General features: G+C 44.0%; 1 protein-coding gene across 1 annotated transcript; it reads right to left on the bottom strand.

Annotated features, from left to right (window-relative positions):
• Positions 1-2,007: 2,007 nt before the first annotated feature.
• On the bottom strand, positions 2,008-13,221 carry LOC123056075 (uncharacterized). Its single transcript, XM_044479822.1, has 14 exons — positions 11,940-13,221; positions 11,261-11,356; positions 11,008-11,183; positions 10,709-10,919; positions 10,355-10,592; positions 10,125-10,275; positions 9,745-10,042; positions 4,857-6,356; positions 4,063-4,161; positions 3,798-3,988; positions 3,509-3,719; positions 3,172-3,409; positions 2,915-3,068; positions 2,008-2,823 (listed from the first exon to the last, which is right to left on the bottom strand). Exons 1-14 carry the CDS (start codon positions 13,204-13,206, stop codon positions 2,530-2,532), a joined length of 5,124 nt encoding a protein of 1,707 aa, XP_044335757.1. The 5' UTR covers positions 13,207-13,221; the 3' UTR covers positions 2,008-2,529.
• Positions 13,222-13,529: the final 308 nt, after the last annotated feature.

The following is a 13,529-nucleotide window of genomic DNA, read 5'->3' as shown; positions in this document are numbered from 1 at the left end:
CTGGAATGGAGGGTGGGATTCCCCCTTTATATAGGTCCACACCCCCCCTCCTTTGTCTGGGCCTTTTTCACTCACCACTCTCCTGGGCCAAATTCCTGCGAGGCCCACCTGACCAACCCCCCCTTTTTTTCCATGATCCATCCATGTCACCTCCATCTTTTCTTCTCCTGACTCATGCCCTTTTCTATCACTCTGAATTTCCTCCACTACTTCTTCCAACATAAAATTCTCAGGAATTGTTCCCACCTCTATGCTTTTATCTACTATCACATCTTCATAGAGAAACATTTCTCTGTTATCAATTCTATTATCATCCATTTTTGGGTCTACACCCTCAATATCAATATCAGTTAAGTATTCAGGAAGTCTGGGTAAGTCCCAGACTTTGGTCACCTTATCTTTGATTTTTATCAGAGCCATATCAATTTTTTCATTATGGAATCTCCCCCAACTAGGGGAATCAATGTGAGTGAAGACATTTTGGTGTTCATTTTGACTTATAGTTCTCTGTTTTTCATCATTTTTAACTACATTTTTTATCAGAAGGCTTTGTACATAGTTGTTCATCTTCTTCCTCATCCTACGATTCACTCGCCTATTTGGCGTTGTGTATCAATTTTGTCCTGACTACCCTCAAAATCATGAGTATGCGTCAAGTACTTGAGTACAGAAGAACAGACCGTACCTGAAACGGCGATATCTTCGTCAGAAACGTCATCTGAATCCTCACTAGCCAGCAACCAAAAGCGGTTGCGAGCTAGTGAGGAATTTAGATGTTGTTCCCGGCGAGGCGAGCAGAGCGGCGAGGCTCCGGAGTTGGGGGGGGGGGCTGGAGCGAGGCGGGCAGAGCGGCGTGGCGCCTCCATCACCACCTGCGGCGCCTGGGCCACCGGATCTTCGTGAATCACGATCGGAGCCATGGCCGACCCTGGAGCAGGGAGAGCCAGGACCCCCTCGCCAGGTCGAAGCGTCGATCCCCTCATGGCCGGAGCGAGATTTGCAGTCGCGAAGATGGTGAAGGCCACCCACTTTCGCGCCACAGATCTCACCGGCGAATCCGCCTGATCCGCCGCCCACAGAAGCACCTGCAGCGGATGTTTGCGCCCACCGCGTCCGAACAGCGATCTCTCCTCCGCCTCCGTCAGATTCTCCACAATCGCCTCCGCCTCCGCATACATCTCACGCTTGCTCATGTACCAGGCTCCAATCTCCCTGAGGCGGACCCGCAGGCGCGCATCCCTGCCCGCAAACCTCTGCATCTTCTCCTCGTCGATCTCCACCATCTCCGCCGCGAACTCGAGCAGGCAGAGCAATAGATGAGGCGTGCGGGGGAGGAAGTGGGGGAGAGGGGGGATCTGAGCGAACTCCTTCGGATTTAATCCCCCACCCGCCTTAATTGCTCTCCCACCAGCCGCATTACCTCCATCGCCGGCTCCCGAGGTGCCATCCCCGCCGGTGATCTCCTCCTCGATGTGCGCAACGTGGCAAGGGAACGCGACCGTAGCCCCTGGGGTCCGCACGATCCCCCCCCCCCCCCCCCGAGCGTCTGTCGATCGTACACCCCCGCTCGTCGACGAGATGTACCGTCGTGGTGTGCGGGCGGAGCACCACCACGCCTCGGTGGTACGCGGGAGACGTCACCGACCTGAGGTCGACGGCGAACCACGTCCCAGGCCCGTCACGAGAGAGACCCATTCCGGAGACAGCCTTGTTTTTGGTAAATAAAGGACATTTTTCATTAGCATTAATTAAGGGCAATAGTTGATACAAACACAATATAAGCGTACACCCGACTTCTATATGATAGGATGCACACAGTCAATCAACGCACACAAAGGATCACACCTACAAAAAGCAAAATCATGGATGGCCAGAGTAAAAAAGGAAAAGGAAAAAAGAGCAACAGTGATTAGTTCTGACACGCAGGATGGAGCAGTCATATGCATGACCCCCCGTACTCAACTATTCTCACTCACCCCGAACAAAAAAACTCTTCTCTACACCCTCTTTGCCAAATTATAGTTGCACGTAAGCTTTTTCTTCAAAGCCAAACTTTGTCAACATTGACCAAGTTTACAGTAAAAATATCAGCATTTACAATACCAAATCAATACCGTCAGATTCATCATGAAATATTTTTCGTACGGCATATATTCGGATCACTACACGGTTGCGCTAACAAATGCGCGACCTCCTTTCCCTCCCTTTTGACCTTTTTTTGATGGATTTTCAGCGTGCAAGAGAATGGCTTGGACATCAGCAGAACGATCACTCTGCCACTGAAGCACCAAGCCTGATGAGTCCTTCTAAACAAGCTGACGGTCCAGCTTCAGTTGCATTTGAGCGCCTAACAAGTTTATCAGTCAAAGACTCAAAGCTACCACACCAGTAATTTCAAACGGACCGTTGGAGCACCACCTGCAGCTGGTTACTGAAATCCACTTGGCAGTCAATGGTAATCTGCTTCCTTTGATGTTCCAGGGCGCTCAGGTCACCACACTGCAGACAAGCATAGCGGATTCTAGGCATCTAGCGTCCTACTAGCGATGTCAGGCCCGCGCTGTTAACAGAGTCCTCCGTCGCTTCTTCTGCTTCATGTCTCCTTCCAATGAAATACAGAGGTTGCTTTGGAGTCGTGACTGGCATGGCCTCGTTGTCCAGCATAGACACGACTAGCGACATGAGTGGCCTGGCACCCGGGCTGTCCTGAACGCACAACAATGCTATGTGGATGCACAACGACACTTGATGCAGTGAACAACTCTTCAGAAGCACCGTGTCCATGAAATCCCCTGATTTTCCTTCTTCCAGTAAGTTCCATGCCTGAAACATGGTCAAGGATAATCAGTAAATATATTTGCTGTACTGTAATTGAGTTGGCCAAATTTGAAGCATTTGGTTTGCTAGCGCTTACGTAATCTACGAGGTTTGGAAAGTCCCTCATAAGCTGGGGAGGTGAGTTGACCTTCAACCCACTTACAATCTCCAGTAGCAAGACCCCATAGCTGTATGTGTCGGACTTGACAGAGAAAATGCCTTCCATCGCATATTCGGGCGACATGTAACCGCTGTTTGAATAGTTTCACAAGGAAGTGCAACAAATATAATTAGTTGAAGCACATAAGTAGTTTATTTAAACATGGTTAGTCTAGTGCGGGAGTTACTACTCACTATGTTCCAACAACATGTCTAGTATCTGCTTGTTGCTGGTTGTCACCAAAGATCCTTGCCATGCCAAAATCTGATATTTTGGGTCTCATCTCCTCATCCAACAAGATGTTGCTTGCTTTCAGATCTCTGTGAATTATCGTCATTCTCGAATCATGGTGGAGGTACACAAGTCCTCTAGCTATCCCTTTGATTATGCTAAACCTTGTTGGCCAATCAAGCATAGATCTTTTAGCATCATCTGCATGCCGGAGATAAATCATGTGAAGCCATATTAGTCTCAAAATCTGGAATGCTCCTTTGCTCAACGCAAGAATCATTATACATGATTAGGACATACCAAATAGGGAGTAGTCTAAGCTTTTGTTGGGTAAGTATTCGTAAATAAGAAGCTTCTCAGCTCCATGGATGCAGTAACCAAGAAGTCTAACTAAGTTTCTGTGCTGCAGTTTTGCAATAAGAACTACTTCGTTTCTAAAATGCTCCATTCCTTGATCAGAACACTTGGTAAGCCTTTTAACAGCAACTTCCTTGCCACCTTCCAGTGTGCCCTACGTGGTTGCATACTCAGATTAATAATGAAAGAATGCCTTTCAATACTATAATCGTCCAAGTGAAATTCATGTTACCTTGTATACTATGCCAAAGCCTCCTTTTCCAAGCACATTAGAGTCAGAGAAACCATCTGTAGCAGCAATGATGTCATTGAAGCTAATCCACAGAAATTCTGAATTTTGATCGTATAGTACATCAGAATTGCCCAGTTGTTCTGGCACCGCATAATTCATGGGTGCCTTGGTTTGGTCCTTGCCTGCCAGGACTTAATACCAGTATGTTAATCACTAATGCATTAATATGGCATTAACTTGGATATGTAATCGAATCTTGTTCAACCTCTCGACTTGCGTATCCAGACAAGACAAATGCACATAATTATCAGTAGACTTGCCATGACTGGGAGTGCAATCTTCAGTGCACCAGTCTTCTTATTGACTGCAAAGACAACAGATATTATACTTACTTTAAAAGGGTAGATTGAAGAGAAAGGGGAACAAAAGAGACAGAGCAAAAACATATATCTTTAATAAAAACATATATAGATATATATACTGCATGATATTGTATCTTCTCACAAAACATGGAGTAACGTACAACAAAAAATAAGTGCTGGGAGGCAAGTTGTATCTAGTGCAAAATTGCCTGCTGTCACCAAACACTCGGAAAAAGGCTCACGAGCATGTGAGTGTTTACAGGTGAAATGGTAACATTAATAAAATTAAGAAACATTGATGAAGGCGATGCCAAATGATAGGATTATAGAGAAGTAGAATCTGAAAAACATGACTGCTTGATGCAAGGTAGGAAGAACACAGCTGGTAGTAGTGAACAGACCAGGTATTAGTTTGACTGATAATATATGCAAGAACAAAATATATTATTCTAAGTCCTATGATCTTCATCCAACGGCAAATTTCGTTACGCGACCTCACACTGTAACAGGAGAACAGAAATCCGGAAGAAAGTCTGAACTGAAAATAACTGTAACTACCACATGCTTTAAATGTATAGTAGCCACCTTGGTAAATTTAGTGGTCTACTATTATTAGCCACATACACAATCTTATGTTAGTACTTAGTAGGCAATCCAACACAGAATATAAGCAACAAGGTGGGCAATGAGCAAATACCAGACGAGCTGGGAATCCGGAGGTACAAATTCTCTCCAAGACCATCACCACGCTTCTCTGTGTCAACAAGCTCTCCCATCCAAACTAAGCACCTCGACTGGTCTACAGTCACACCGAGATTACTCAGGTTAGCATAAGCATATGCGGTGCATGAGCAGTTGCGGCTGCATTCTTCTGCGCATTGGTCAAAGCTTCTATTCCTGATGTACAAGAACTTGTCAGGCGTCTTCATGTTAAGCAAGGTAATGAAACTATCTCCTTGACCACAACGTATCTCCTTCTTTCTCTGGCATCCTAGGGAAAAGTCAAGACCAACAGATTCAAATCCATCAAGGCACTTGCATGTCGCAACCGCCTCTGTGGCATCACAGTAGCCAAACGGGCCACAAGAGGCATAGCGGTCACAGCTAGAACCAGGGCGCTCAAAGAAAACATCCCAAGATAATGAGTTGCTGTTCCATGCCAGGAGTTTCACCATGCCCGTGTAGTGCAGAATCATACGCATGCTTGCTGAGCCATCAGAGACGGTGTACGTCAAGTAGAACTCACCACCTCTGTTGACAATTGTTTGGGACATGATGGGACCTGATTTGCTCTGATACATGGCGAAGACCAATACACCATCGAGCGCAGCCCTGCGCCAGTATGGCATCGTCCTATTCCAAACGAGGATCTGGAAGCTCGAGTCACCACCCAAGGAGTAATCACTCGTAGATGGGTCATCAGGGGCCCTCCAAGCAACGAGGTGCGTGGAGAGGTTGTTGTTGTTGCTCAGCTGCAAACTCATATTCGGGAGAATGGTATCGGTTGGGTGATGGAAGCTCTGCCATATATCTGTGCCATTCGGCAACCTGATGACCAAGTTCCCAGAGTCCAGCAGTATCGCAGCAGCTCCGGTGGCTTCAGTGGTGATGTTGTTCATGGTTGTCCAAAGAGTGCTTCCTTTGGAGTCTAACAAGACAAGATCAGAGCTGGTGGTCAGAACAAACTTACCAGGGGAGCTGCCAGTGATTGGGCTGTCGCGGTTTGCGACCCACACATATGTTCGCTCGGGGATGTTGTGGTACCATATGCCAACATATGAGTTTGCACTTGAGTTTTTCGGGGAGAAGAAGCCAAGAGCAAAGATGCCACCATTTGAGATGAGCCTGTCGCCGACGGAGTGTGGCTTTGCAGGTGTTAGGCGATCCTCGGAGTTGCAGACACAAATCAGTAACAGGAGGACAAAAACAGGGCCCATTAGGCCTTGTGCATATGCTTGTGAAGAGGAAAGTAAGGAGATATAGTATGAACTATGAAGATGCTTCAGACTGTTTGCTTGGAGGCTACAAATGTACAAGGTAGGAGCTGAAGTACTGCTCAGAGTATTGGTATTCCTGATGTGGCTTCTCACATTTGCACAGGCTTTATATATCCGGTTGGCCACACAAAGTCCAGCCTTGATCAATAGGAAAGGCAAGTGTGTACACAAGACCGCGAGGTCTCCGCGGTGCATTGAAGATCAAGAAACTAGAAATATCTCAGAGGCTACATCCGGGGCGGTGTTGCCTGACTGAATCAAGCACAGAGAAACTCGGATGTCACCTGTCCCGATTTGCAGCCATCGTGGGGCGTCGGTCACTGTCGTCATGAAGAAAATCTGCGCCTTGTGGATCCGGGGACTAGGACTTGCACGGCAACCAGTCAAATTTACTGCCAGAGATATTCAGATTTCACCATCCAGCATCCTTGCCGTCAAGCAAGGGTTCACAAGTACAGCCACAGTCAACAAGCAAGGGTTCACAACTTAACAACTACTGTACGTACTGTGCAACAAAACTGAAAATGGGGAGCACCGCCGGGGCGACAAGCAAGGGTTAACGACAAGTATGCTAGGAAATTCTCGCAAAAAAGAAAGTGCGCCAAGAAATGAGTTACCATCAGATGGAGCTCCGTCGGGGCAGCTCGCGGCGACGCGCCGGGTTGGGGATTGACTCGGTTTTCGACCTCAGGTCTCTGGCGCGGGGACGTTGAACGCGGCGCGGGCCGTCGCAGCTGGAGGTGGTAGCCTGGTAGGGAAAGGGGGGAGCTGGGGAGGGTGAACGCAGTGACGAGATGAGGTGCCCGTAGATGCTACGGCCGGACTCCTGGGAGAGGAGGGCGGCGGGAGATGAGGCGCACGAGGAGACGCACGCTGGTGGCGGTGGCATGATTGGCGGGACAGCGCCGGCGGCGCCGGCGGCGGCCAACTCGGCGTCGTGATGTTTTTTCCCCTCTCCGTGCTCAAGTGCTACTTCAACGTAGGGCTTTCGGCCCGCCCCGGTTCTCTACCCCAGCCCTCTCTACTTTTTTTTCATCTTTTCATGGGCCTAAAAGCTGCACACCTTTTAGACCATTTAAGGAAATAATATGGGCTTCTGAAAAAAGTGTAAGACCCCTAAAAAAAGTGTAATATGTGTTTAAAAAATAAGTATATTTGTGAGCTATGGTTTTTTTTGAATTGTTTAAATTGCTGACCACATGTGTCAGATGGTCGCAATACATATGTTTTATTTAGAATTGTTTAAATTGCTGACCACATGTGTCACGTCGTCGCAATACATATGTTAGGTGGTATCGTCTTGACATGAATTATTGAGTAAAAGGAAATCATCTTGTCGAAAAATGTAGTATCTGCACAATATAGGTGTGCCTAAATATGTTCATATGTGATTGTTTTCCTAAAAAAATGTGTTACTCGTTCGCCAGTGTTGTCACAAGTTGAAGGGCGACTAGAGTCTGTCGACGGCATTGCGGGTCTACCTCGTCTCTTGTGACGCTAGGTCATGGCGGCGCAATGAATCTCGGCCCTTGCCGGCAGAAGGGCTCCTGCTCATTTTTTTAGGTGTCTGTTTTTGCATGTTTTAGGGTTTGTGTCCTGATTAGGAAGACGAGGTGGTGACCAGGGCTAGGGAGCAAGGACCAGGCAAATTAACTGCCAGAAATATCCAGATTTCAGCATCCAGCATCCTTGCCGTTCTACGCCAACAAGCAAGGGTTCGCACTTTCGTCTACAACCAAACGAAGAGGGTTATGGTAAGAAACAAGTTACCATCACGTGGAGTTCCGTCAGGGCAGCTCGCGGTGACCCTTTGGATTGAACCGTTTTTATTTTCTTTTACATATTTTATTGTTTCTTTTATATTTATTGTTTATTTTTTCTTTCTTCTTTCTTTTCTTTTCTGATTCTTTTCTTATATTTGTTGTTTCTTTTTTACTTTTCAAGTAGTATGTTTTTTAAATTTTTAAAAATTCATATTTCAAAAATTGTTTGGAAACTTAAAAAATGTTCGTTTTTTAAAAATGGCCTTGTTTTAATTTTTTTTATAAATTCAAATAATGTTTGCATTTTCAAAAAAAATCGGCCATTTCACAAAATATTCTCATTTTTTTAATTTGTATAGAACGTTGTTGTCCAGAAATTTCCAAATTATGACCGGGATTAAAAAAAAATGTTCTTGTTCTCAAATTTTTATTCACATATTTCAAAAGTTGTTTCTGCTTTTGAATTTTTTTCACCAATTCAAGCAATGTTCGCGTTTTTAAAAAATGTTTGAAGGTTTAGAAAAAGTTTCTGTTTCAATTTTTGTTCACCTATATAAAAAATGTTTGCATTCCAAAATTGTTCAGGATTTTCCAATTGTTCTCAGTTTAAAAATTTTGTTCTGAATCTAAAACGTTTTCCCCGTTTTCAAATTTTGTTCACCATTTCAGAAAATGTTCATGTTTTCAAAGCATGATCTAGAATTTGAAAAATCTTCACGTTTTCAAAAACGTTTTGAATGTTTTAAAAATGTTTGAGTTTTAAATAAATTGGTCATCATTTCAAAAGATGTTTCATTTTTCGATTTTTTTACAGATTCGAAAAATGTTCGCATTTTCAAAAATGCTTGGGAAGGTAAAAGTTTCTTCATATTTCAAAAGATGATGAGAATTTTTTAAATTCGTTCATGTTTGTTAAAAATTATTTGTAACTTAATTAAAGTGTTTGAAATTTGAAGTATTGTCTTTAATTGTTTAATTAATGTTCAGTTTACGCCGGTAAATTCGTACATTATAGTTTGCTTTGCTCATTATGTCAACATCGTTCAATCGGTGGACTGGTTAGCTGGATTCATGCACAAGCAGTAGGTCGTCTTTCGAATCCTAGCTCGCGTGAGAGGTCTGTTTTTTTAGGGGGAGTCGTGCATTTCTTGTTCTTAAAATTGGGATACTTATTTTGGGACGGAGGGTACATATCCTTTCATGGGCCTTCAGACACAGAAATGGGCTTATGGGCAGCATATCCGCTCTCTTGCATACCAAACAACATTTGCTAGCCTAAAAAAACCATTTTCCCCTAAAAAAACATTTTTGGTTGCATCGTTCAAACTAAGGAACTTCGTAGGAAAAATCCTATGAATTTGAATCCTTCAAAATTTCTATGAAAACATTTCAATGGTACCAGAAGAACATTACATCTGTCCAGCATATCACTCATTTGTGAGTACTATTACAAATCCAAAAGGGAGGAAGGATATGCTTCTCCTGTTATTCAAAATGTCCACCATAAAACCAGGCTTTCAGCATACTACTTTAACTGACTCGACCGACAAAGGAAAACCTGAACCAGAAATTTTATATAGGGAAAAAACAACCACGTAAAAAGTTCGCGATACATACATGTTCAGGTAGCTTCCTTCACTTTGCCAGATGAAAATGCTCAAGCTAGTGCACAGATCAAGGAGACTGTATTTACAAACATGACCCGCGAGTTGAGAACAATCTATTCATGGTGCACTTGTTTGTGTATGCAAACATGAATCACCCAACTGCAGATTTGTGAGCAGTTTACGAAACAAGGAACAAACAGCAGAAGTAAACATTTAACGTCCCTCCAGTGTCGTGATGCTCATGTTATTCTCAGATCTTCCCATATATTTTCTCCAGTCTTCAGCTTCATGGCTCCGTATTGTGAAATATGTAGGTTTCTCGGGGGCAGGAAGCAGAGCTGTTTCATTCTCTAACATGAACACAATGGATGACATGGGTGGCCTAGCATTTGGATGGTCTTGAACACACAGGAGCCCTATGTGAACACATCGTAGAACTTCATCAAGTGGACAACTCTCCAAAACAGACCGGTCCACCAATTCCCTTGCATTTCCATCAACCCATAAGCTCCATGCCTGAACAAGTGAAATCAATTTCTGGTCAAATTATCATGAGTGTTTAAGCCGTTGAAAATTAGAACGTTTCAGTAATACTTACGTATGCTATAAGGTTTGGAAAGCCCATGGTGAGATGGGGTGAGCTAATCCTTAACCCGCTTACAATCTCCAACAGCAGAACCCCAAAGCTGTAGGTGTCAGACTTGACAGAAAAGTAGCCTTCCATCCCATATTCAGGAGACATGTAACCACTATTGAATGATTCCAAGGAAAATAAATTAGATTTAAGAAAATACCACACTGCAAATAGCCGGTGCATAGATTACTTACTATGTCCCAACAACCCGGTTAGTGTTTGCTTGTTGCTCGTTTCCTCCAAAGATCCTTGCCATACCAAAATCAGATATTTTAGGACTCATTTGTGCATCCAACAAGATGTTGCTTGCTTTGAGATCTCGATGAATTATTGTTAATCTTGAATCTTGGTGGAGATAAAGAAGCCCTCTCGCTATCCCTTTAATGACCATGAACCGGCTCAGCCAATCAAGCATAATTTTTTTTGTAGCATCTTCCAAAAGCAGTGCAAATTGAGATATATTGTCAGCCATAATTAACAAAAAACATTTTAGTTAAAGTATAAATATTTTGCGAGACTTGAACGTAAGTACATAAGTCAGAACGTACCAAAAAGGAAGGCATCCAAACTCCTGTTAGGTAAGTATTCGTAAATGAGTAACTTCTCATCTTCATGAATGCAGTAACCAAGAAGCCTAACTAAGTTTCGGTGCTGCAATTTGGCAATCAGAACTACTTCATTCCTGAACTCCTCAATCCCTTGCCCAGAACCCATACTAAGCCTTTTGACAGCAACTTCCATGCCATCTTCCAATATTCCCTACATGAGCACATCATTTTTTAGTTTAACAAGAGAACAACAAAAATATTTCTTCTTCAGAAATCACCAAACCAAAACTGTTTATTACTTTGTACACTTTTCCAAAACCACCTTTTCCAAGCATGTTGCAAGCAGAAAAGTTGTTTGTTGCAGTGAGAATTTCTTCAAAGCCTACAGATGGAAGTTCCGTATCTTCGTTCCCAAGTTTGTAAGCATTCAAGTGCTTTAGCATATGTGTGTTCTGACCTTTCCTTCTGCGTTTACCTGGCAGGATAGTTTCAAATGAATTTGTCATTAATATTGGTTACTGAGAGAAAAAGGTGAATAAAAAGTTTTTCTACCTTGTGACTTGCATCCAAGGTATATGCATGTGAGTACCAACAGACAAGCCACAGCCGGGAGTACAATCTTCAGTATAAGGATCTTTTTTTCGTTAGCTGCAGATTTGCAGCACACCAAGAGAATAATGTCATGCATTTGTTGCAAGTGTCATATTTACCATGAATAATACAACATCATAACAACATCTCATGCACTGCAAACTCTGGGTAAACAATCATTACTTGATACTAATGTAGAATTATCTGATGATGCCGAACAAGCTAGCATATAGGCTCATGAACATGTAACTATTACCATGTGAAATGGATAAATCGACTAAACTCTGATGAACTGGATGCCAACTGATGACAGGATCCTAAAGAAGCAAAATCTGAAAACAAGACTGCTTTTGATGCAAGGTGGGGATAATACAATTGGCAGTACTGAACAGGCCAGGAATAAAACAGATAATATATGCAATAACCAAATAATATATTAATTTAAATCGTATGATCATCATCTGATAGTACCATATTCAACATGGCACTATAAAAGGAGAGCATCAGATGCACAAAAGAGGTTCAGCTGAATGTAATTGTAACTGCGACCTGCTATTATAGTAGGCACCATATAAACTTACATCAACAGGCAATCAATCGCACTGCATAATCATTAAGATGGGTAAGGAAAGGCAAATACCGGATGAGCTGGAAATACGGAGGTAAAGATTTTCACTAACACCACCAGCAGGCTTCCCTGTGTCAACAAGCTCCCCCATCCAAACCAAGCACCTCGAACTGTCTCCAACCATGTCAAGACTGCCAAGACTGCTTAGGTTGGCGTACGCGTAAGCGTTGCATGAGCACTTGCTTCTGCATTCTTCTGCGCATTGGTCGAAGCTTCTATTCCTGATGTACAGGAACTTGTCAGGCGTTTTCATGCCAGGCAAAGTTATGAAACTATCTGTATCATCACATTTCAACTCTTTCTTTCTCCGACATCCTAGGGAATAGTTACGGCCAGCAGACTCAAAACCATCAAGGCACTTGCACGTTGGAATCGCCTCTGTGCCATCACAGTAGCCGAATGGGCCGCACGAAGCATAGCTATCACAGCTATGACTGGGGTACTCCATGAAAACATCCCAAGACGACGACTTGCTGTTCCATGTAAGGACCTTCACCGTGCCCGTATAGTGCAGCTTCGCGCGCATATTTGGTGAGCCATTGGAGACGGTGTATGTTATGTAGAACTCAGCCCCTCTTCTTTCAACTGTTTCGAACATGAAGGAGCCAGTGTTGCTCTGATACACGTTGTTCACCAGTGCACCAGTCCACGCAGCTCTGCGCCAGTACGGCCTCGTCCCATTCCAGATGAAGACCTGGGGAACCAAGCTGGAGTCACTGCCCAAGGAGTAGTCGCCAGTGGACAGGTCATCAGGGCCCCTCCAAGCAACAAAAGGCCTGTAGAGCTTATTTTTGCTGCTCAACGGTGCAGACATGTTAGGGAGAAGGGTGTCAGTTGGGTAATGAAAGCTCTGCCATATGTCTGTGCCGTTGGACAACCGGATGACCAAGTTCCCGGTGTCAAGCAGTGTAGCAGCAGTTCCGGCGGCTTCGGAGGTGATGTTGTTCGAGGTTGTCCAAAGAGTGCTTCCTTTGGAGTCTAACAAGACAAGATCAGAATTGTTGGTCACAACAAACTTACCAGAGGAACTGCTAGTGATTGGGCTGTCGCGGTTTGCGACCCACACGTATGTTCGCTCCGGGATTTGGTTGTACCATATGCCGACGTACGAGTTTGCACTCGAGTTCTTCAGGGAGAAGAAGCCAAGAGCAAAGATGCCACCGTCTGAGATGAGCGTGTCGCCGGGGTAGAGTGGTTTTGTGGGTGTTAGGCGATCATCAGATTTGCAGAAGCAAATCAAGAACAGGAGGATAAAAACTGGGACGTATATCATGTCCATTAAGCCTTGTTTGCTTGCGACTACCAAAGGAAGGGGGTAGTATGTATGAAGATGGTTTGGATTGTTTGCCGCAAGAGGTAAAACTAGAAAGTGGAAACATTGGCCGGACTTTTCTGTGCCTTCTAGTTGGTCAGGTTTACAGTCCAAGATAACTCTAGATCCACTAGTTGCAGATAGCTGTTGCAGTAAGTCAGAGACAAATGATAATGACTAGCAGATTGGTGCTATACAGGAATTTTCCACTCCAATTTTCCAAGGGGTGTGTGTGTGTGTAAGTCGCAAATTCTAGATCCATAGAGAAAACATGTATACATTGCATCGAA

This window comes from Triticum aestivum, chromosome 2D (assembly GCF_018294505.1).
Source record: "Triticum aestivum cultivar Chinese Spring chromosome 2D, IWGSC CS RefSeq v2.1, whole genome shotgun sequence".
NCBI classification, from domain to species: Eukaryota; Viridiplantae; Streptophyta; class Magnoliopsida; order Poales; family Poaceae; genus Triticum; species Triticum aestivum.
The sequence above is the reverse complement of the archived record's forward strand: the minus strand, read 5'-3'. Positions and strand labels throughout refer to the sequence as shown.